Consider the following 23,588-nt stretch of genomic DNA (forward strand, 5'->3'; position numbering starts at 1 on the left):
TAAGCCATTAGGCTTAACGTTAAGTCCTCAACAATAACTGCTACGAGATGGCCCTACGTGTATTTGTCCCGCCTGAAAAATCGCTTTGTGATTGGTCGATTTTTCACAATAGAGTCCACCATCCCCTACCAGTCCGGTCTTGTCTTTTAGAAGAAGCCCGGCAGGCTGCTGCCACCAGTTTCAGGTGAGTGACAGACGGTTGTAACTAACTAGTCGTAACGTTACGTTACCATGAGAAAATAATCCCAAATACTGGTTTCGCGGTTCTGGCGGGATATTTTGTAGTTCTGAAAGAAGAGACCGCGAATTAATTAGTTTCCCGCGCATTTATCTAATGATATGCTGCAACGCGTAGCTGAGTGAATAGATTTCTAGATATTTAGAAGAAAAAAATCTAACTCGTAGGTGCCGCGGTGACTTTGAAGTGCAATTTTTCGGGCTTCAAAGGCTCCCCATTTCGGGCCCGCCGTAAGAGACAGCGCGGAGTCGGGGCTCTCGACCAATCCAATCGAAGATCTACGGACGGTACGGTTTCCGTTGCGTTTGTTGGAGAAATAGGCCTAACGTGTGTGTTAAAAACAGTAGGCGAGAAAAGGCCTAAATGCAACAAGACTATAAAGTGAAAATACCGCTAGGCCTAATTATTATCGGCAAACCAAGGTAATAAAACCCGTTTTATGTGGATAATGGCACAAAAAGACCGATATATTTGGATAATAAACTACCAAACTAGAATCAACACCTAAACGCGCGGAAAAAGGATTACATACTTTATCTATGGTAAGTTAAGTTTAAATATGTTTTAAATTAGTTGGAGCTTAGCTAAACCATAAATTTTTCACTATTTCATTGATGGTTTCGGGCATTTTAGGTGTATAAAAGTTTAAATTATAAACTCCTACATTTTTTATAAAAATGACCCACTCAACTGTTAAACACCTCTTCAGTTTTTGTCCGCGTTGTTTCCCTTGACTTTTGGAAGAATTTCCGCTGGTTTTTTTGTTATTTCTGCTTTTTAAATAAGCCTTACTTAATGCGACGTAATTTTCGTCATTCGCGTCGCCCTGGCGTGAGTTTTCAAGAACCAATGAGATGCTGGTTGTAATTTAGAGGCGGCGGGGATTAACTCCGGACACGTCTACGTTGGTTTGGACTGGAGATAAAGAGCTGGAAATTTTGCGAATTTATAACTTCTCCCTAGTAAACTAGATATCGCTTCTTGCTTACATGGAAATAAGTGGGTTTTTAACCAGTTTTATAACAACAACCATCGATCCTTTTTCAAAGAAACAATCTTTAAGATTTTCGAGGAATTTCATACAAGGCTGGACCGAGTATTAATAAGCTTCGTCCCGGTTACGCCTGACTGGTTAGAATTCTCGTTAAAAACAACGGTTAGGTTTCGGTATTATTATGACCGTGTTTGCTTGCCAGTAGATATTTAGCAGGTGATAAAAAATGACCTAATACCTAAAAAGGAAAGTTGCAAAAATGCCGTTAAAATAACATTAACGGTGAATCATCCCCTGAGAGTATAATTATATATTTTTTTTTGACTTACAAGGAACACATATAAGACCATAAGTTTATAAGATATGTTACCATCATAAGTTTGTCACTGGTTACAAAGTGGAGCTTGTCATGAAGTGAATGAGGTAGGTCATAGATTCGAGGTAAAGCGAAGGACGCCTGGTGAGGCGCTGCTGTCAAAGGGGGCTTAGTAATGCAGACTAAATAGGACTAGATAGACTGCAAAATTATCCGAGTGTATGTAGTCAATTCTCGAACTAGCTCGAGCTTTAAGTTTCTAGCTAGTATAGGTAGTGTCATACTTATGGAACATATCTTATAAACTTATGGAAGGTTTTTATCAATAAAACGTTATGTAAATTAAGTATGTTGCTCTCCCGACAGACGATTCGATTTTTAGATAAGGCTCCCTTTTATAGGGTTTCATGACCTTAAGGATTAAGGCTCAATTACCAACCTCCATCAAGGTTTATTTTAATTCTGGGCCTTAGCCTGAATTGAATTTAGCCTTGAAATTTTAATACGATCGTTATTTCATTAATTATGTTAAATACCTATATTTTGAAATCGATACGAGTTCGTTAAAATGTAGAACGAGTTGCGTTTAATTTAAACTCGAGATTTTCTGTCCTGAAACGAAACTCTTCCACTAATCTAGGACAAAATCAATACGATAAGGAAACCGGAATTCCTTAATGACATTGAAAATCTGGTTCTTTATATTTTAGCCGCTAATAATTAGACCTAAAAACCAGTTAAACTCGGTGTGTTTATATTGACAGCCCAAGGCTTACTGCTTCGGGTCTTTACGTAAGTTTATGAGATATGTTCCTTCCATAAGTATGACACTATTTATACTTCGTAATGCTAGAGGCTTACTGAGAGATAACTAGTTCGAGAACGACAAGCGAGAATTGAAGTCCTACACTCGGTGGTTAATTTTGCAAGACTTAAGTTCCATCTTCCTATTTAGTCTGTACTAACCCCAAATTTGACAGCAGCGCCTGACCAGGCGTCGCTTTACCTCGAATCTGTGACCTACCTACCTCACTTCATGACAAGCTCCAGTTTGTTACCAGTGACAAACTTATGGTACATATCTTATGATTTTATGGTCTTTATGGGTGACAGTGGTACGAAACTTTAAAAGATTATTTCAAATAGTGATTAAGTTCATTTTTGAATGGAGTTACGTCTTTTTGGGAGTTAAAGCCAGTCTGTCTTTTATCGCATAAAGGTAATCTTTGTCGCTTGTTTGAGAATTGAATTGAATAGAAAGAGCTTTCACTCTCGAGGCAGAAGATAAAATCAGCTAGCCAATAGGATTAAAGGAAACTTATTTTTTTTATTTTATTCCAAAGAGCTAGCATTTGAGATGATAATATTTGGAAGATGTGTAAAATATTAAGGAATATATCATGGATAATTTAGAATGGTTGCCAAGGTGCTTGGGAAACTCGTAATAGCTGGAAATTTCTGTTAAATTAAGACCATTTACTAGCACGAACATTAATTATATTTTATATTAACTTAATTGCTCGAGTCGTATCTTCTTTAATTGGAACACAAATAACTCAAATTACATTATTTCATACGCTCTTTCTAATAATAAAAGCTAAAAAGGGGAAAGAACTAAATGAAGAAATAAGCAACCATTCCTTTTAGAACGTTTGTCTGCGTGGTGGTAAAAAGGCTTCCCACACTTGAAGACGATTCAATCAGCCAATATCATTCTTTACTAAGTTAGCTACGCTGCAGGGGGTCAATTGATACAGAGAGTACGGTACCATCACCCTTAAAGAAATAATATAACAGACCCTCAATAGCACAGACTCCACAGTCTCTCGCTCTCTCTTTTTCTCTATTATTACCTTTTACCAGATAGAAGTAAATAAATTGAAGGAAAACCTTTATACTTGTACATTTGGGTCAGTAATAAATATTTGCGTGACGCGTTTTTAACCAGGCAACTAGTTTAATATATTTTATTTTTTATTCTTTACCTGGAGTTATGTTGATTGATTGAACAAAGGTTTACCGCATGAGACTTTAGCACGTAAAGCTCGAGTATAATTAACGAGGTATGGTGCGTTGTTAAGAGGTCAGTTTAACCGCATTTCCTCATTTTTTGGGGGGGTTATGTTACGTTCAAAAGGGTTTAACTACCATGGAAAATGGTTTAAAGATACGTGAATTTGTTTTTAAGCTGAGCACTATTATTAAATCGCGAAATGATTGAGGTACCTATAGGTCTATATGGTAAAAGTGAAACGCCCTTATTTATAAAAATCCATACCTTAAGAATAAGTTCAAGTCTCGCAGCCTGGTGTATGTACAGGGTGTTACAAAAATGTTAATTTATAATAGGACCGAAATACAGTGGGATGGTTCTATAGAGAGTGGGTAAAGGGGTGAAATCTCCCCTACTAAGCGTCAGACCCTAACTTAGCCAATCAGGAGCCTTTCACTCTGTGAAGTTTTCCGCCATTTTGGTGGAAGGGGGAGGAGCTATTTTAAGCCACACCTCTCTGGCAGCCCCATATGGGAAATAAATTTTGTCCCAAGTTCAACCCTTTTTATAAGCCATGATTGGCCCTCCATTAAATTTAAGTAAGAAAATGGATTACAATGCTATGGTTTAATAAAGGGGTCGTCTGTAAAATACTCCAATGAATCATAACTTGTTCAGGGCGTCCCCTGTGGCAAAATCAATCATAGAAGTTACATTTTCTATTCAGGGACCATTTGATTTCCCATAGAACTACCCCACTGTACTACGGTCCTGCCACTCTGGAACACCCTGTATATGTGTTTAAAAATAACGCATATCCGAGAATAATCTAGTAGTAATCCGATATGGGCCTCTCGAGTAGTTTGAAAATAGTTTGCCCTATTCAAACGCTTCCCTCCACTTGTTAAAAATGACTAAGAATAATCCATGACGAGTGGATTAGTTTTATGGGTTTTATCTGATAGAACAAGCTGGATTTCTACGAAAAATGTGAATGGGAAAATAAAAAGGACTTTTAATCGGTCAGGGAATTAATATTAAAATGAAAAAATAGCTATGTATTTAAAACCATAATTAGAAGTTATCTAAGATTAGCATCGGCATCATTAAAATGAAAAGGTTGTTTTTAGAGTAAACAAATTCGATTGGTATTGAAATATGTTGTTTTAAAAATGTATAATAAATCTTCCTTCCATCAAATTTAAGATATTTAGGTCAACGGTTACGGGTATATTATCTTGTTGATGTGCTATAATTAGTTTTGGCTGCATACTTCGTTCGTATACCACTCTCACACTCTAACCCCCAAGTTCTTAGATTCTTTAGGAATATCTCCTGCATGTGGATGGCTTTTTGCCATCATCTTATCTATACCCGCATCTCTCCAAAAAACTAACCAACTTCTTCAAGATTGTGAGTGCAGACTTGATTCGCTGAAAGAATGTTACCTAAATTAGGAATCGCTCGAACGGAAAATACAGCAAAAGAAAAAAAAATATATATATATATATCATCAAGGCCTAGAAAACAAGACGGCCCAAGGGCTCGTAATAGTAGCCATATCGTACGAGTGAATAGCCCCTCTATACCCTACCCTAATGAGTGGATAACCCCTCTATACCTTACCCTAATGAGTGAATAGCGCTATCTTTTTCTATGCTTAATTGATTTACCGTGCATAAAATCAGAGTTAATAGCCCCTCGATTCCCTACTCTAAACAGTGATTAAATTATAACCGTATAAATTTACTTATGCTGTAATTCTAATATTCCGGCGAATCGAAGAACAGATAGTTTTTAGTGATAATCCCCTCGATGAGTTTACAGCATTGACTTATGCCGATGCACACTTATCGCATCTTATAAATTTCTAACAAGGACTTATGCCCAGAAACTTTTGAAAGAGAAAGTTCAGTTATAGTGATTACGCATTTTAGTGATTATCCCCTCGAATTACCTTTAGCAATGCTAAAATGATCAAACGCATAACGCTCATTTAACACTATGTTAGCTCTATCTAAACCCACATTTGAATTAACCGCCAAAACGTTCCAGTCAAACATAACATAGATGACGATAGCTACCGAACGAGAACGGAGCGCGGTAGGAAACGGGGAAAATCGTTATCTATATAATTAGCACATACATAAAAAGAAAATAAATATAAAAACCCCAAACATACAAATTCATAAGTATCCGACCCCACAGATAAAAATTCAAAAGTATCCGACCCCACAGATTAAGAGGTACCCCACCCCACATCACCCCGACATTTTAGAGACAAAAATAAATGATAAAAAACTCGGAGTTTCTATCGAGTCTCTATGGTTCGGTGGTTAGAGTGTTTGTCTACTACGCCAGCGACTCGGGTTTGATTCCCGGGTCTGACCTGAAAAAAATTTAATTAAAATTAAATCTCTAACCGAGCCCAGTTACCCCTATGGGTGGGTTGTGGTAATATAAAGTTCCTTTTAAGCTAAAATCTGACGATAACGAAGCGACAACCCCGGCCACTACTACTACTACTACGGACGGCTCGGGTCAAACTAAGAGCCTATCGTATACTACGATATGGCTAAAAAGGCTATAATATAATTCAAGTCTCGAGTCCTATATCTACCCGTTGGTTCGAAATTCAAAATATATATCAGATTTTCCAAGCCAAAAAAATGTAAGACACGGGTATTTCTTAATATAATTATGAATATTAAATATTTCAAAGTCAAAGGGACATGTGGTTTGAGGTTTTTTTTTACCGTACTTGGAAGTATTGGGAAGTAAAAATGAATATTTTAGTCTTATTTCAACAGCCTTAAAATATGAGATTCTAATACCCTTTTCCTTGAATTCCAAGCAAAATATAAATATTTCTCAATTATTTCATTTTAATACGAATAACAAGGAGAATGACGCGATAATCCAACGTTGGTGATAAGAGTAGATGATATTAAGCAGAATCGCGTTACATTCAGTTTAGAGTTCGAGCTGTTAACTACTTGTTGTGATGTCTCCCGAAGATTACACCGGGTATCCTCACTACGCCTTCGTCCAAGAGTTCGAAACGAGAATTAGTAAAGAATGGGGAATTATATGGTTCAAAAACCATTGGCACTACAGTCTTTACATTGCCCTGATCTACTTGATCTCCGTATTCGTTTTGCAAGAGTACATGAAAAACAGACCTCCGGCTCAAATTCAAAAAGTGGTCATGATATGGAATACTTCTTTGGCCATTTTCAGTATCTGCGGTATGTTAAGAGCGATTCCCGAGATAACTTACGTACTGTGGAACTACGGGATGGAATTTTCAGTGTGTAACACGAACGCCAACAATGTTAGCGTATTTTGGGCTATGGCTTTCGTTTTGTCTAAGGCTCCCGAACTTTTGGACACCATTTTTCTCGTTTTAAAGAAACAAAAACTGACCGTACTGCATTTGACTCATCACGTTCTAAGCATGACGATTTTGTGGGCGTACGCCCAAAATGCTCCGGGAGCCTGCCGTTGGATTATAGCGCTGAATTTTACCGTGCACTCTTTCATGTACTCATATTTCGCGTTGAAAACGGCTAAATTCAATATCCCGATTAAAGTTTCTATGATTTTGACGACGGCTCAAATTGCGCAATTTGCTGTCGGCCTTATTGTCGCTCCTTACGCTTTGAAAGCGAATTTGCAAGGACACGAATGTACTACCGGACTTCTAGAAACAGTAGTTGGCTTGACTTTCGCATTATATTTGCTGTTCATGTTTGTAAATTTTTTTATACATCGGTATAAAGTTGATTCCACAAAAAAGAAGAGTTACAAGCTAAATTAATTTGATAATATCTATATATATTTGAAACTTATTTCCAAGTGTATTTTTTGTATCAATTTGAGACAGCTGTATTTCGAACAATTTCTGTATTTATACAATAATTTAAACGTTTATTAAAAATATGCTTTTTAATAAAGAGACCAGGTTCATATCGACAGTGAGAATAATCATTTGGGTGTCCTCCCGTTGGACAGAATCCCATTCGACCGTTTCTATCTGAAATATGATTTTAAATCCCGCCGTTTGTGCCGCTTCTGCTTATTGGGATTTTTTTATTAGGAATATTATTATTACTTACAAAGAAAACAAGACAGCCCAAGGGCTCGTAATAGTAGCCATATCGTACGAGTGAATAGCCCCTCTATACCCTACCCTAATGAGTGGATAACCCCTCTATACCTTACCCTAATGAGTGAATAGCGCTATCTTTTTCTATGCTTAATTGATTTACCGTGCATAAAATCAGAGTTAATAGCCCCTCGATTCCCTACTCTAAACAGTGATTAAATTATAACCGTATAAATTTACTTATGCTGTAATTCTAATATTCCGGCGAATCGAAGAACAGATAGTTTTTAGTGATAATCCCCTCGATGAGTTTACAGCATTGACTTATGCCGATGCACACTTATCGCATCTTATAAATTTCTAACAAGGACTTATGCCCAGAAACTTTTGAAAGAGAAAGTTCAGTTATAGTGATTACGCATTTTAGTGATTATCCCCTCGAATTACCTTTAGCAATGCTAAAATGATCAAACGCATAACGCTCATTTAACACTATGTTAGCTCTATCTAAACCCACATTTGAATTAACCGCCAAAACGTTCCAGTCAAACATAACATAGATGACGATAGCTACCGAACGAGAACGGAGCGCGGTAGGAAACGGGGAAAATCGTTATCTATATAATTAGCACATACATAAAAAGAAAATAAATATAAAAACCCCAAACATACAAATTCATAAGTATCCGACCCCACAGATAAAAATTCAAAAGTATCCGACCCCACAGATAAAAATTCAAAAGTATCCGACCCCACAGATTAAGAGGTACCCCACCCCACATCACCCCGACATTTTAGAGACAAAAATAAATGATAAAAAACTCGGAGTTTCTATCGAGTCTCTATGGTTCGGTGGTTAGAGTGTTTGTCTACTACGCCAGCGACTCGGGTTTGATTCCCGGGTCTGACCTGAAAAAATTTTAATTAAAATTAAATCTCTAACCGAGCCCAGTTACCCCTATGGGTGGGTTGTGGTAATATAAAGTTCCTTTTAAGCTAAAATCTGACGATAACGAAGCGACAACCCCGGCCACTACTATTACGGACGGCTCGGGTCAAACTAAGAGCCTATCGTATACTACGATATGGCTAAAAACGAACTCTCTCAATCTGGAATAGTTTCTCAAAACTCTGAGATGAAAGTTGTTGTTTCGCTTGAATGGAAACTTATACAGTTTAGACTTAGAGACTGGGCGATAATCAATACTTCTTTTATGTGTTTGGAGTCGATTTATTTTTTTTTTCTTTAAGAGAAACATATTTGTGGACGTGTTAGGCCTTAGCAGGGTTCATACAAATCTGGAAAACTCAGGAAAATAAATAGTTGGCAGGGGGAAACTCAAAGAAATTTAGAATTTTTTTGTTAAATTCATGGAAATTTGTAATATTTGACTAAGTTTGCAAACAGAGGCCGAGTAATTAAGAAAAAGTGTTCTTTAACTTTGGAGGCTCATAACTCTGATTCTATTAGAGGTACGGGGATGTCCTTCGAGTATGTTATAGTCCTATTTGTCCCCTTTCCAATGATACTAAGTAATTGGGGTTGCAGCAAATGAAGTAGACGACGATGTGTTATAAATTTATATTATCCGACTGCCGTGTATTTAGGCCTAAAGTTTCATTAAGTTCATTTAATTGCTTATTATCTTTCAATTTTCATGTTCTTTCTAATAAAAACAACCCAAGTTCAACCTTTCCTTTAAACTAAAGGAAATCATCCGGAAACGGTGGGGGGTTTGCTAAATTTTGAAGGAAGGGAAAGGGGCAGTTTTTTTTAACACTTTAAAAAAAAGATGGTTTCAAATAACGGTTTATCAGACTGCAGTCTTTGCTTTTCCTAGTAAGGGGAGAGAGTGTTTTACTTTTATATCGGCTCTGTTTAGGGCTTTTGACTTGGTTTTTTGGAAGCCAAGGAAGGCGTATAGGGAAGCGTTGGTACTGTGGGAGTCGAAGCGGAATGAGATTGGGGGGAGGGGATGGTTTGGAGGATGGTGATGCCTGCAGCGGAAAAGATCGAGAGAGAGAGAGAGTCCGATTTCACGGGGAGAGACGAGCCTGCAATCCTAAACAGATTGACAGCGTGCTGCTGCTGGGGGTGGAATATGACGATCGTCTATGAAGCCTTGCTTAGTAGTTGGACCTCTCTAAGATTATCGGTGAATACACCGCCTTCGTTGAAGCCATTGGCACCTCGCAGGCGCGCATACCAAACATACAGGGTGTTTCTGATTAGTCTGTTATAAATTAAATGGTGTGTTCTTTGGGTCATTGGGTCTGCACTGAGATATGTGCTCCCAAACATTGATGGGCGCCTAAAACAAGGAGGTAGTCACGCGTCTAGAGCAAGACATATCAGTCTTCAATGATAGTCTTCAATCACAGAGCGTTATTGAATCTTTATCTTGAAGAAATATACCGTTAAATGGTTGACCATTTTCTTGTTGATATGGGAACCAATATCTCCATAAGTAAACGTTGTCGACCTCGCGTTCTTTGAAACTTTGCACTCAGTTTGACCCGAAGAACACATACCCATTAAATTAGGGCAGACTTATCGAAACACCTTGTGCATGGATGATATTTAGTTATAAATAGGATATGTGTTTACGGGAAATGTTCATACTTTGAACACACGGTTATCTATAATTAAAATTAATGTTTTATTTATTTTTTTTTTTCGTTCCTCAGGTGAACTTTAATATACCACCACCAAGATGACAACGACACCCGAGTCTAACGGCGTCACGGACGATTCTGTCGGCGATGACGTCATGACGTCAGTTTCCTCTGACGTGACCAGTTGGACGTCGTCGACCTTACAGAGCAGTACCATCGTGTCGTCCACTTTAGTGCCTAGTTTCGCCATACCTAGCCCGACTACGTCATTACCAGGTGGCTCAACAACCAACGCCACCTTACCCGATCAAGGTGACCCCAGATGTCTTTACTTGGACGTTGATTTTGACATCACAACGGCCGTCATTTGTGGAATGTACCTTGTCTTTGGAATAGTCTACACCCTTTATGGTAAGTCTCTAAAAAGTTTAATATTCTATTGAGTTACGATGTTTTGGAACTGGGATTTCAGAATGTGTTTTGAGATCTTTTTAAGAGCGGTTCATAAAAGATTCACGCGAAATTACTTATTTTAGAATGCAACGCCTAAGCTTAGGATTTACCTAGATCGCGAGCGTCATTGGCTATTTATCTATAAATAGCATACTCTCGACTCCCTACCCCAGGGTTCTATTTGGGCGTTTGAACTTTGTGTCCGTAAGAGGTACAGGGCAATCCTTTGATCATGTGATAGCCCTACTTCTTTTCTATCAAACTGTATCTAAAACTTGGGGTTGCAATAACCGGGTTCCGAGTTATTAAAGAAATTAATTAAAGATAGCTTTGATTCTCTAAATCTCAGTCCATATGACATCTCCACTTTAAAGTCTTATAAATCTGATTCTATCCAAGATACGGGGAAATCCTTCGAACAGATGATAGCCCTACTTATTCCCTACGATACTTTATACTTAGGGTTACAGTAATCAGTACCAGAGTAATTAAATAAATAATCCAAAGATAGCATTAATTATCGTCCATTTCCAACGATACAGTACCTGAGGAAGTTGAGGTTACAACAATTATTAATATTTCTCTTAAACGTCATTTTTCATCTCTCGGTAAAACCCTAAAGTAATACTAGAGGTTAAAGGTTTTTCCCGCCCAAAATGAAAAGCATTTAGCATTAAAAATTAACGTATTCGCTTGAGTACTTAATGGGTTTCCTTATATATCCCTATATCGAAAAACTTTTCCATACCCAAAGTCAGTTTGCACAGACTTTCATTGTCTTTCTTAAGGCGTGTTAATCCGCCGTAGCTTTCGTTACAATGCCACCTACACTTGGGAGTATCTACCTTTAAAGTACGTAGCTAAATTAGTCCCTACGTCTAACGTGTTCAGTCTATATATAGTTTTGTAAATTAACACATGCGGCGGACTCGGAGCCCGGGGGCGTTGGTTGGTATTTTCCCCAAAAGCCATAGCAACGAGCGCGGCGATAGTGTTACGTATCAAGAGACTAAAATAAAAGAGAACTTGTCCTCTCCGCTAGTGGCTATATCCTCCCTTTTCCGTTGCCATGGAAACCGATCTTTCTCGCTCGAGCTGTTCCTTTTCCCAACGTTTATCTCGGGATGTTACCAAACCTTACGCGGAAAGCTCCATAGATTCAACTCCCGAATCTCGAGACTGGGTGGATTCCAGTCTCATCCAGACGTAGTTGGTTGGTTGGGAGAAGCTTGGGATGAAGGAAGACCAAGAGCAGAGAGGGAAAGCTTAGCTCCGTCTGGAGGAGTGCATGGGATGGTGTTGGTGTTTTATTTTTTTTTAGGATTCCATACAAGCTCTGTTATATATGCGATGGAGTTTTGTGTATCTTTATATACACTTTTTTGTTTTGGAAATCGGGGGTCATTGACCTTTTGTTATGAAACATAAATTGTGCTCGAAAATGGTATGGGAAATATTTTTGAGACATATGTATTGAAGGCGTTGGGTTTGTTTTTAACTTTTTGATCAAGGATGTCATCTCACGTTTGTGATCGTATGTTAAAAAGGCTTGCCACAGTATATTGAATACCCAGAAACTTATGTGAATTTGGAAATGGGTGTGAAGTATCAGGCAGTTTTAAAATTGTATACTGAAATTAAAGTTTTGTTGGTCGAAAATTGTTACTACAAGAAATATACAATAGGTTTATGGGTTTTCAATTAAAAATTTTCCTTCAATTCTTTCTAGGTTACCGCTGTTTCAAAGCCGTAATGTTTTTGACGGGTTTTATCTTCGGTTCGGTCGTGGTGTACGTCATCTGTATGGAAGAGTCTCTCTTACCGACGAGTGGTAACGCGGCTATTTCATTGGGTGCCGGTCTATTGTTCGGACTTATAACCATGTTGGTGCAATACGTCGGACTCTTTATGACCGGCTTACATCTCGGTTTACTCGCGGGAATCGCGTCCCTAATGATCATGTACCATTGGTACGTCCCTGACACCATTTGGATCGTCTGTGGTATCCTACTCAGTTCCGGATTAACCGGAGCCATTCTAGCCCTTTTCTTCCAAAAAGGTAGGATTCTGTGGTACCAATAGCGAATAGAAATGAAAAGAAAGTAGTAAATTAACCTTCCCAGTGCCTAATTCACTTTCGTGTATTTCGATTTCGGCAATTATTTTCATAGGTTGCACAATATTGGGGACCAGCGTTTATGGTGGCGCCATTTTAGCCATCAGTATGGATTATTTCATAGAGAAATTTATTATGGTGTTGTGGGTTTGGGATCGCGTTCGATTAGCAATATCTCTGAATCCGTGTTGGTTTTCGTGGTTGATTTTGGCCGTTTGGCCCACCATGGTCTTTGTCGGAGCCTTAACGCAATGGAAGATCACCGGAAGAGGAATCCATCACCAAGAAGGTATTGTTTACTAAAAAAAACTCCGGAATTTGTTAATTTGTTTATTTATTTATTTATAAGAAGGGTTAATAAAAGGGATTCTAAATTGTTTATTATTATTATTTGTTGTTGTTGACAGTGCCGTCCAGGCATTCCCGCCAGTTGAACCTCCAAAGGATACGACAGGAGGAAAATAAAGCGGAACAAAGACAAAGAAAATATCGGTATTTATATCAAGTTCGGACAGCCCACGGAGATGTCATATCTCAGGTAATTATCATTTACCCTTTTTTTTTAATATAAAATTAATTAAAAAACAAGCTTTCAATTAATACACTTGGCTTTATTAACAAACAAATAGTTTTCGATTATTTTTTTGCGCATCTAACAATTTTTCTTTTTCTTTTTTTCTCTTTTTGGTTTTTTTTTTTTTTTAAATGAATGCGCGCTTTGTTATTGGATTATTCCTTTAAATTTTTTTATTAAAGTACCTTCCTTTGAATCAACCTACTCCACCAAACCACGCGGCAAGCTTTCTTAGATCGTAGCTTTAGATTTGTTACTCGTTTTGTTTGAGATGTGTCGCAAGTAAATTAACGGTAATTAGCCTTATTCCTGATCAGCGCCACCTACCCATAGCGGCGACTTTGAGAACTACTGTAAGCGGCAAGCCAATCAGAAGTCGCTAAAATCTGGTGACGTCACTGACGGACACTCTCGGGTCTTACCAAAAATGACGTCACCAGATTTTAGCGACATCTGATTGGCTTGCTGCTTACAGTAGTTCTCAAAGTCACCGCTATGGGTAGATGGCGCTGATCAGGAATAAGGCTAATTTACCAATATTGCGCTAGGTAAAATACCTCGGTATTTTCTCAGTAAAATATTGGTAATTTCACATCTCTAATTAAGAGCCATTCCATTAATACCGCGTGCCTGCAAAATATTTAAATTTATTATTTGCGTGTGATTTTTTATTTTAAATTAATTGTTAATTTTTAGTTTTATTATTAATTATTAGAACCAAACTAGCTAATTAGCTTTTTTATAACATAGTATTTAATTTTTAAATATGATCACCGCTTATTTTAATCCCAATTGTATGTATCCCACGAAACTCTTCCGCCCCCCCGTTTTATCTTTGCGTACGCCACGGGTGTTTTAAACCTTCGACTTTCGATGACACGTCCATGACGTCATGCGCATTCGCATTTGGCAGAATTACATCCAAGGACTTCAGAAAAAAGTCTGTCCTCCCCCCGAAGCCACAGTCACTAATTTTCAAGCTGACCACTTTACACACTTAACTATTTTGAATCCTTCGGAAAGTACCACAACGACCATGAGTCATATACAATGACAAACTTAAAAAATTTTAGACGCTGGATAATTTCAACGTTATCCCATCACGATAAAAAAAAGTAATATTTCTACAATGACGTCACGAAGGATCATTTTACGATATAAAACTATAACCATCTTCAGTATTTGTTTTTTCGTTTTTAAATGGTACGGTCGTCGGTATGTGGGTTTTTAAAACCAACTCCGTGTTTTGTGGCAAAAAAATAAAAAGCTCAATGAACGGATATTAGATATATATATTATAGATATGTAGGTGTTTTTTGGAATTAATGTTATGACATTAAAAGAGTGGAGGTCGAAACGAAAATTGCCTAAATACTTAAAAAATAAAAAGTGCCCGATCCGATATTTACGAAGAAAACATTTTTTTTTTTTTTTTCGTCTATTAAAAACTGCGCGTTGTAAAATTTCTTCCGCGTTTATTAGTGAATGTTGATAGGTCAAATTTTATGGAAAGTGGTATTATCAGAAAGAGCGTAGAATTATCTTTAAAATAAGACAAATCGCGTCGAAATCGGTCAATAATTAATCATTATATTAATTATTTCGTAAAATCAGTTCGCACTTTTTCTACAAAAATAATTCTTGCGCCGGGTCAAACTTTGACCGGTCATATATCGCCTAATATTTGACCGATTTTGACGTAATTTGTCTTAAATTGAAGCTCTAATTACGCTCTACAACCTTACTAATTTTAATTTGAAAACTGCGCGTTGTAAAATTTCTTCCGCGTTTATTAGTGAATGTTGATAGGTCAAATTTTATGGAAAGTGGTATTATCAGAAAGAGCGTAGAATTATCTTTAAAATAAGACAAATCGCGTCGAAATCGGTCAATAATTAATCATTATATTAATTATTTCGTAAAATCAGTTCGCACTTTTTCTAGAAAAATAATTCTTGCGCCTGGTCAAACTTTGACCGGTCATATATCGCTTAATATTTGACCGATTTTGACGTAATTTGTCTTAAATTGAAGCTCTAATTACGCTCTACAACCTTACTAATTTTAATTTGAATAACATAATTTATAAACCATGAAAATTGTTTTTGAAACGAAACGAAACAAAAAAAAACCGGTGACTAGAAATATACACACAAACACACACAAAAATCCCTATGAAAATGGTGCTTGATGTTCATGCGGTAAATACTGAAAATACGCGATGTCGTTGGCATTTTTTTTTTTTAAATGTGGTAAACAAACAAACTTGTAAACAAGTCAAAACTTTACACGAGATTTTTGACTAAAATTGTTATTTAACATTAATTATTTTTGCTCAGTGAACTTTTTAATGTCGAGAAAAAGCTTGTCGTGTGTTTGTTACGCTCGGAAGAAAAGTCTTCGAAAATATATTAAATATATTAATTAGATAAACGGAAGATTGGGGTAAACGGTTTTGTATCATGATCAAAGAAGTACATGAGAAACAAACAAATATATATAGCGTTACTAAAAAAAATTAGTCATTGAAAAAAAAAAGAAGAAAACGGGCGCGAAAAGTCACAAATTAACAAATCTATCCGAGATTTCAAGCCGTTATTGTTAGAAAACCGTGAAATTGTGTAAATATCTAGTTTTTGTTTTTTTTTTGTGTTTTTTTTTTTAGGTAAATACGTCACACTAATTTTATATTCTTTGATCTCGAAACAAATTAATTATAATCCAATCTTAATTAATTAATTAATGTTCCCAAATTTTAATTTAAAAACACAAACTTGCGTAAGAGTAAGTTTTAAAGTTTTGTAGATAATTTGCCCAGAACCCGTACGTTTATTTTTGAGTTCCTAAAAGAAAACAGTGTCCCCCCCCCCATTACTTGGTAAGTTGGTATTTAAACTACTGCGCGAAGAAGTTTTGGAAATTTAGAAAGAATGTTGCTAACTTCTAAAAACTTTTAAAACAACACGCGTTAACGTAAATTCCCACAAAAAAAAAAAAACAAATCTTAAAACACCTAAAAACTAAATAAAAGTTATTTCCCCAACCAATATTAATTTTAAACATTCCCTTTTTTATATATATAGAAGCAACAACTAAAATGAAAACCCATGTATCATATGTAAGCCATTAATAAAACACCCCATAAAGAATGGCAATAACTCATGAATAATTCATCAGAAATCTTTATTGCTCAAAAAACAAAATTATTACATTAATTAATTAATTAGTTTTATTTAGATCGGAATTTCTTAAACAACGGATGTTTGAAGGCATTTTTCGAAGAGGACTTGTACTCCATATAGACGGCGTCATCGCCTCCTGACATTGAACTCATGTTGCCGGAACGTCTAGACACCTGACTGTTATATCGTCCACCACCTAATTCGCCCGCGACTCTTTCTTCTTCAGCATCAGCGTCATTTGCAGCCAAAACTTGCTGCAATAATTGCGTTTGCTCCTCCTTAAGATTGTAGGCTAAACTCTCCTAGTTGTTTTTTTAAGGTTAATTTGGTTATAAATTCATTTATTTATAATTAAGATTAATAATTGATTAGATTACTTCGTCCATTCCAGCTAATTTCGTAATAACTTTATAACTGTATCCCTGGTTGACTAAGAAACGTTGACGTTTACGTGAAAAGTGCATTTCAACTGTATCTTGCGATACGAGGGAATAAAAGAAGGCGTTATATTCTTCGGCAACCGCCCCTTTTTTAGCACGGAGAATTCGACCCAATCTTTGGGCTTCTTGACGTCGAGATCCACCTTGACTCGAGATTTGGATTAAAACATTGGCTTCCGGAAGATCGAACGAAGTATCGGCGACTTTCGATACGAATATCGTATTCACTTTGGGATTGTATTTGAAATTTTGCAGGATTTGCATGCGTTCTCCTTGAGATGTTGGGCCATAAATGTAAGGTCTATAAAAAGTAGGTATGTTAAATTAAAGTAAGTTTGGTTTCAGCGAGGGGTCGGTCATTCATGAAATCCCGTACGCTACCCGTGAAATCCAATTTAAGAAATCCGAAATCGGCAACGAAATCACAAAATCAGTAAAGAAATCATAAAATCAGTAAAAAAAATCACAAAATCAACAAAGAAATCACGAAATCAACATAGAAATCACGAAATCAGAAGCGAAATCACAAAATCAGAAGCAAAATCAGTAAAGAAATCGTGAAATCCATTACAAAATTCACGAAATCCAAAATCAAAAGAAATCACGAAATCCGACGAAATCACGCGGAAAAACCTCAAAATCGGAGGAAATCACGCGAAAAACCTCAAAATCCAACGAAATCAAGGGAAATATCGCAAAATCCGACGGAATCACGGAAAAAATCTCAAAATTCGATGAAATCCATTGGATTTTATCGAATTCTGAAATCAAACAAAATCCGACGAAATCAAATGAAATCAAACGAAATCCGACGAAATCAAATTGGATTTCGAAATCCTGTACACTTTTTCCTAAACGTCCGACCCCTCGGGTTTCAGCGTAAACGCGTGTGCGTATTACAAATTACTTGTTCATTTTGATAGCGTAATGTTTCAACGCAAATACATTATCAGAGAAAACTATAATTTTATCATTTCTTCGTTCGTGGTATCGAATAAGGAATTGACAACTTCGGAACTTATTCGGGTTCATGACGTAAAGCAACTACATGGGGTTAAAAAATTTACCGATAAGCCTATGTCCCTATACTATATACATTCTTTTAATAAAAGTACAGGACAACTGACCAATTTTTTACACGATCTTGTAGCTAAATATTCCCTGTAAAATTCAGGCGTCATTGTACACCAAACTTCGGCGCATTGCACTCTAGCAATGAAATTATTATTTTGAAGCTCTAACCAATTAGCTTCGTACAATTTAGGCCCGATTAAGAAATTTAAATCGGCGATTTTATCATCTTCTCGAACTAAAGTCGCGGTTAAACCTAATTTACAATGCGCCTGAACGATTGTTAAAACGCGACGGAACATTTTAGCCGGGATAGTATGTACCTCTGAAAGAAGTTAAAAAACAAACCACATTGTAAAGTGCGCTTTAATAAGGCGCACCATTTTACTTTGTTTTACCATCGAGTAACATTAAACCCCATTCCTGTTCTTTCAACCACGCCATAACTTGTTCAGCTTCCCAAGAACGTTTTTGCGTATGGGTTATCATGGAGTAAGTTGTAATACATATCCCGCAACCCATTGGTTTATCTTTAGCATCGGAGGTAAAGCGACAGATGACGCTGTCATCGGCTGTTGACCACATTTTGAACTAAAAACGTGACTGGTTATGTAAAGAAGAAACTCTTCTACATCACTGCCTGCCATTTAATTACTTGCGCCTTCCATTGTTCTACCGAAACACCGGAATTGCATAGAACGAGACATCGTTTCCGGACTGTGCAACAAGCAGTCACCCCAACTAGGGATTTACCGGCGCCGCATGGTAATACAATAACTCCGGAACGAGCTCGACCATTGCCAAACATTTTCCTTAAACTTTTTTCTTGGTAAGGACGTAACATTGCCGATGGTTTTAAATCAATACTAGCGAAAGTAATTGCGTTATTCCTTGTCGTTCGACTAAAAATAGATGTCAAGAATAGACATACTTAACATCCGGATTGACAGTATCATTTTTAAAATCATATTCAGCCAGTAAAGGGTATTCCAACTCTATACATCGTTTCTGTATAGTTTCAATCGTTTCTTGATTAACTTCGAACGAAACTGTTTTCAAGTCTTCTCCTTCATCCTCGTCTTTCTCCATCTTTTCATAATAATTGAAAATGTCATCCGGGACTTTTTTAGCCGCGGCATCTTCAGTTTCGTTCGAATTTGCGCCACTCCCTGACGCTTTTTGTTCCGAAGAAGCGCTAGTTCCAGCTACCGCTTCGGGTTTACCAAATTGAGTTACCCCTTGCAGTTTTTCAGTATTTTCAACTAATTCTTCGGTATCTCTTCTAATACGACAGTTTTGGATAACGGGGTCTTTAAGCAAGGTTTGTAAGACGTCCTATTTATATAAAGGGTTCGATTTTAGCCAGATTCAAGTCTTGGACGGGACGGGGAAAGTTAACGTAATGTAACATACTGGGAAGGGACTTTCCACAAAGTATCTATTATGCTTCAAGACTAGTTTAACTTTACCATAGCTAACGGTACAAATCTATATTTGGAGAAATTACGAAGCGGGACTCAGTTTTGGTTGATTTTTATACTAAATTTTAATTTAAACCTTTATAAATTCCATTATTCCTTCAGGAATGGATGTTTTGCTTAACCGTTTAAGGTATTCTATGATATCTGATGTTTGTAAACCAACTGAAACAGCGGCGTAAAGGGAATAAGCCGTTAATTGATATTCGTGGACGTGTTCTGGACGACAAACTGGTTCAGCGATAGCGATTAAAAAATCATGGGCGTGTTTGTAAACGGGGGAAAAAGATTCTAAGAATATGTGACCGTCTGGAGCCACCCATAATGGTCTAGAGGAATGATCTTGACGTAATTGCATTTGAGAGCGATAATCTTTGGCTCCAAACTCATCTTCGATTGAACCTTCCGTCAAACTTTTGGTCGCAGCCGCTGGAACGGCTTTATTTCGAAGGTATTATAATGATAAGTTTGCTAATGTATTTTCAAGGTAAACGTCTTTACCATTGTCTACATCTCCTTCATCTTCCTCTTCAACAGTAGCTTCTTCGTATTCTCGCCTCTTTTTAGATTTTTTAAAGTCTGTTTCGCGATAAGGTTATTTTATTCTAATAACATTTAAGTTTAATTACATTTAACTTACCTTTCCCTTTATTTCGTCCCATGATGCAACTCTTTTTTAAGCTTCTTTCTGTATTTGATTATCCTTTTTTTCTGGTTTTGTTAATTTTGTGAAGATATGAATAGCAGCGTGGGATCCCACAAATGCCACTGCTCCGTAAATAATTAATTTTTGAAAATTAATCATGCCAGTTAAATTATCCGGACTTTAAAGGACCCGCGGTTGAAGAACTAACCTTCTCCGTGACCTCTAGTAGACACTACGACAGGTCAATTGAGTAAAGTCTATGACTATGCCTGGAAATAAGTAACATATTTTTTGGACATTAACGACCTCATGTATAATTTGGTTTGCATCTTTTATTTATACGTTGATTCTGATTAATAACATGAAATACACCATTTTATATATATTTATAGGGATTATAAAGGAAGAAATCTAATTTAAAATAATATTTGGAAACTGGACAGCGTGACGTCTTGTCAACTATAAGCAGACGATGAAAATTGGATTCGAGAAGTTTTGGTTGAGACTTGAGAGCTGTTTAACGTAGTTTCATTTGTTTTGAAGTGAGGAACTGTTTTTATTGAAGATTACACTTTTTAAAGTGTCGGAAAAGACGCCGAAAGTGTTATTTTCAATATAACAATTAATCATGGTGAGTTAATTACTTTTAACATCTATTTTTCGTTATTGAGTTACGTTTTCGAACTGATCAAGCCAAGGCTTATCGTTATTGATTTTTGCATTCCTTTGTTACTAACCCCTTCATTAAATGTTAATATCAAAGAGATGGGTGTTTTGGCGTATAAAATTTATTACTATATTAACCTATGACTTTTGATTTTACAAAAGGATCCACTAAGCAATGTTCAAAAAACCCCAATAAGTCTATTACAAGAGATATGTGCCAGACACAGTCTAACACCCGATTACAAGGTTTGTCAATTAACACTTGACACACCTTTAGGGATATCGTATTTGAAAATGCAAATTTCTAGCTCATATCTGTGGATGGGGCAGTTCACGCTCCCATATTTATGTACCGTGTGGAAGTTGCCGAAGTTTCCGCGAGTGCAACGGGCCAGAGTAAGAAAAAGGCAAAACATTCAGCTGCCAAGGCCATCTTGGAAAAGTTGCTCGATGCAAATGGCTTGTTTGCTAACATGAACTTTTCTGACGGGTCAACTTTTGGAACCAGCGATTTGGAAACTGTCATTCCGTAAGTTTTAAATTGAAAATTTTAATTACAACTTAGTTAAAACACACGGTTTAGAGATCCAGTTAAGCCGGTAGAGGTTGGAGAAGAAGATGGCGTTCCAGGTAATCCAGTAGGTCAACTGCAAGAGTTGACAATGAAAAGACGTTGGAGGCCACCATTTTACGAGACTGTCATTGAAAAAGGACTTCCCCATGAACGTACTTTTGAAATTGCCTGCTTTGTTGGACCAAAAATGACTGCGGGTGAGTAAAAACTATTTTTCCCTCTTTAATTCCTCGCTGTTACATTGTTTTAACAAATTTTTAGGCATTGGTAAGTCAAAACGTTTGGCTAAAAGAGAAGCCGCTCATAAAATGATGACTGAGCTTGAAGAAATGATTAAAAGTGGCGTTGACATTAACGGTGAAGCTTTAGAAAAGGTAAGGGATTGCGGCTATGATTGTAATTGTCTATTATACTTACTAATTATTATTTCTAGCCATATCCCTCATCTGATATTGAAGAAATCACATCAACAACCAAATCAGAAGGTTTACGTCAATCCGTGGGTATTTCCAATCACGGTACTTTGGTCCAAAAATTTGTTGAAAAAATTCGCGAGAATCCAGATTCTCGACTTGTTTCTGAAATTCCAAGTCAGAATGAAAACTATTCTTACGTCGCAACTTTGACTACAATCTCCTTAGATCAAGATTTTGAGATTAATTTCACACCAATCAAAGAGCGGGGTTTTAGTGGTAATATACTCTCCCGACCTCAAGATTACTCACTCTTCTTTGGTACTAATAATTTCTCTCCGGTACCTTTTGAAGGCAAGTATTACTGTTTGGTTCAACTTGGTTCCGTACCATTAGCAGTTTGTTTCGGAAGTGGTTTAACTCCCGAAGAAGCGAAAGAGGAATCCGCGCACAATGCATTGCTTTTTCTTAAAGTTTTAGCTCACGGAAGAGGTTAATTAAAACTTCCTCATTAACTAATGAGTGATTTAATTCTTAATATACGTAAGAAATAAATCTCTTTTAGTGTAGCGATGATACTTTAACCCTTTTGTCACAAGCTTACGTATTATTTAAGAAAATTTATAAACTGATGCTCCCAGTAACGATTTTTTCCTCTCTTTCCTACTATTTTTTTCTCTCTCATCGTTGGAAAAAATGCTCGTAGCGACAGTTTAGATTTATTCTTTTTAATTATTTTGTATAAAACAAAAAAATAGACCAAAATGTCTATTATTTAGTTACGAGATGGAACTTTTTTAAGAAACACAAAAAGGTAAAGTAATAATTGTAGTTAAATATTGTAATGAATAGTTTTCATTACATTTTGTTTAACTACAATTAGCCTTATTCCTGATCAGCGCCATCTACCCATAGCGGTGACTTTGAGAACTACTGTAAGCGGCAAGCCAATCAGATGTCGCTAAAATCTGGTGACGTCATTTTTGGTAAGACCCCGGCCGAGAGTGGCAGTCAGTGACGTCACCAGATTTTAGCGACATCTGATTGGCTTGCCGATTACAGTAGTTCTCAAAGTCACCGCTATGGGTAGGTGGCGCTGATCAGGAATAAGGCTAATTACAATATTGTTTTGGAGACAAACTTTTAGGTCTTTTAGGCCTATTTTTATTATTGGTTTTTTTTTTTTTTGTTCATTTATTTCATTGAAAGATAATTAAATTTAAGACTTAATTAGGGTAGGGTCTATTAGAAAGCTTTCTTTTTTTCATTAAGCCCCTAATCCTAATTAAGCCTATCTTTAAATTTTAAATATTCAGCTCATAATTTGAGTGAAATTTTTCCTAAAATTCCGGTAAATTGTACCATTTTCGTAGCACGTTCAAAATACAATTTATATATCTTCACCCGTAAACACAAAACTGAAAAGAAATAAAAAAAAAAATAAATCACACTATTAATGTGTTCATTCATTAGCTAATGTCATTTTGAAGTTAAATTTAAAAATGTCAGTTAGTATTTATTTATCAGATTCTGTTCACATAAATACCAAAAAAAAAAAAGCATGTTCTGAAAAAAAATTTACAGGAAATAAATATAATTCATAATGTAAAACGTGTTTGTTTGTTTCTTTTTTTTTGTTTCAATTGTCACTCCTATTCCTAAAAGAAATTATATCCTCCTTGGTTCAAGCATAGCCGCCCCCCCCCCTCC

At 36.5% G+C, this 23,588-nt stretch overlaps 3 protein-coding genes and 1 pseudogene across 6 annotated transcripts; 3 read left to right on the plus strand and 1 right to left on the minus strand.

Moving 5' to 3' along the window:
* Positions 1–127: 127 nt before the first annotated feature.
* LOC149705019 (transmembrane protein 198) lies at positions 128–16,577 on the plus strand. Of its 4 annotated transcripts, none has more exons than XM_089865173.1 (6): positions 128–660; positions 10,338–10,676; positions 12,448–12,777; positions 12,890–13,123; positions 13,242–13,372; positions 14,322–16,577. In XM_089865173.1, exons 2-6 carry the CDS (start codon positions 10,364–10,366, stop codon positions 14,460–14,462), a joined length of 1,149 nt encoding a protein of 382 aa, XP_089721299.1. In that variant the 5' UTR covers positions 128–660; positions 10,338–10,363; the 3' UTR covers positions 14,463–16,577. The 4 variants fall into 4 exon arrangements, with proteins under 4 accessions (XP_089721299.1, XP_089721298.1, XP_089721301.1 ...); XM_089865172.1 differs by having other exon boundaries at positions 129–780; XM_089865175.1 differs by having other exon boundaries at positions 130–780; positions 13,591–14,464.
* LOC149705020 (very long chain fatty acid elongase 6 pseudogene) lies at positions 1,047–9,432 on the plus strand (annotated as a pseudogene).
* Positions 16,574–20,620, minus strand: hay (ATP-dependent DNA helicase hay). The gene is made up of 12 exons (XM_089865168.1): positions 20,434–20,620; positions 20,220–20,347; positions 20,081–20,158; positions 19,659–20,017; positions 19,515–19,589; positions 19,033–19,436; positions 18,757–18,967; positions 18,500–18,692; positions 18,158–18,426; positions 17,938–18,074; positions 16,968–17,331; positions 16,574–16,892 (listed from the first exon to the last, which is right to left on the minus strand). The coding sequence occupies exons 2-12, from the start codon at positions 20,239–20,241 to the stop codon at positions 16,638–16,640; spliced, it is 2,367 nt and encodes a 788-aa protein (XP_089721294.1). The 5' UTR covers positions 20,242–20,347; positions 20,434–20,620; the 3' UTR covers positions 16,574–16,637.
* Positions 20,621–20,700: 80 nt separating this feature from the next.
* LOC149705022 (protein Loquacious-like) lies at positions 20,701–23,489 on the plus strand. Its single transcript, XM_089865176.1, has 7 exons — positions 20,701–20,856; positions 21,054–21,137; positions 21,200–21,420; positions 21,475–21,662; positions 21,727–21,839; positions 21,899–22,157; positions 22,233–23,489. Exons 1-7 carry the CDS (start codon positions 20,854–20,856, stop codon positions 22,373–22,375), a joined length of 1,011 nt encoding a protein of 336 aa, XP_089721302.1. The 5' UTR covers positions 20,701–20,853; the 3' UTR covers positions 22,376–23,489.
* Positions 23,490–23,588: the final 99 nt, after the last annotated feature.

Source organism: Phalangium opilio, unplaced genomic scaffold (genome assembly GCF_054372755.1).
Source record: "Phalangium opilio isolate 3A_F unplaced genomic scaffold, DU_Popi_V2 ptg000014l_1, whole genome shotgun sequence".
NCBI classification, from domain to species: Eukaryota; Metazoa; Arthropoda; class Arachnida; order Opiliones; family Phalangiidae; genus Phalangium; species Phalangium opilio.

What these genes read in the sequence shown, in the direction of transcription:
- LOC149705022 (XM_089865176.1), top strand. An exon ending in GATTTGGAAACTGTCATTCC is followed by an intron (nt 21,421 to 21,474) that starts GTAAGTTTTAAA and finishes CACACGGTTTAG; the next exon opens with AGATCCAGTTAAGCCGGTAG. An exon ending in ACGGTGAAGCTTTAGAAAAG is followed by an intron (nt 21,840 to 21,898) that starts GTAAGGGATTGC and finishes TATTATTTCTAG; the next exon opens with CCATATCCCTCATCTGATAT.
- LOC149705019 (XM_089865173.1), top strand. Translation starts at nt 10,364, where the DNA reads ATGACAACGACACCCGAGTCTAACGGCGTCACGGACGATTCTGTCGGC. An exon ending in AATAGTCTACACCCTTTATG is followed by an intron (nt 10,677 to 12,447) that starts GTAAGTCTCTAA and finishes AATTCTTTCTAG; the next exon opens with GTTACCGCTGTTTCAAAGCC. An exon ending in AGGAATCCATCACCAAGAAG is followed by an intron (nt 13,124 to 13,241) that starts GTATTGTTTACT and finishes TGTTGTTGACAG; the next exon opens with TGCCGTCCAGGCATTCCCGC.
- hay (XM_089865168.1), bottom strand. Translation starts at nt 20,241, where the DNA reads ATGGGACGAAATAAAGGGAAAG. An exon ending in GAATAATGGAATTTATAAAG is followed by an intron (nt 19,590 to 19,658) that starts GTTTAAATTAAA and finishes CTCCAAATATAG; the next exon opens with ATTTGTACCGTTAGCTATGG. An exon ending in CAAGATCGTGTAAAAAATTG is followed by an intron (nt 18,075 to 18,157) that starts GTCAGTTGTCCT and finishes AACCCCATGTAG; the next exon opens with TTGCTTTACGTCATGAACCC.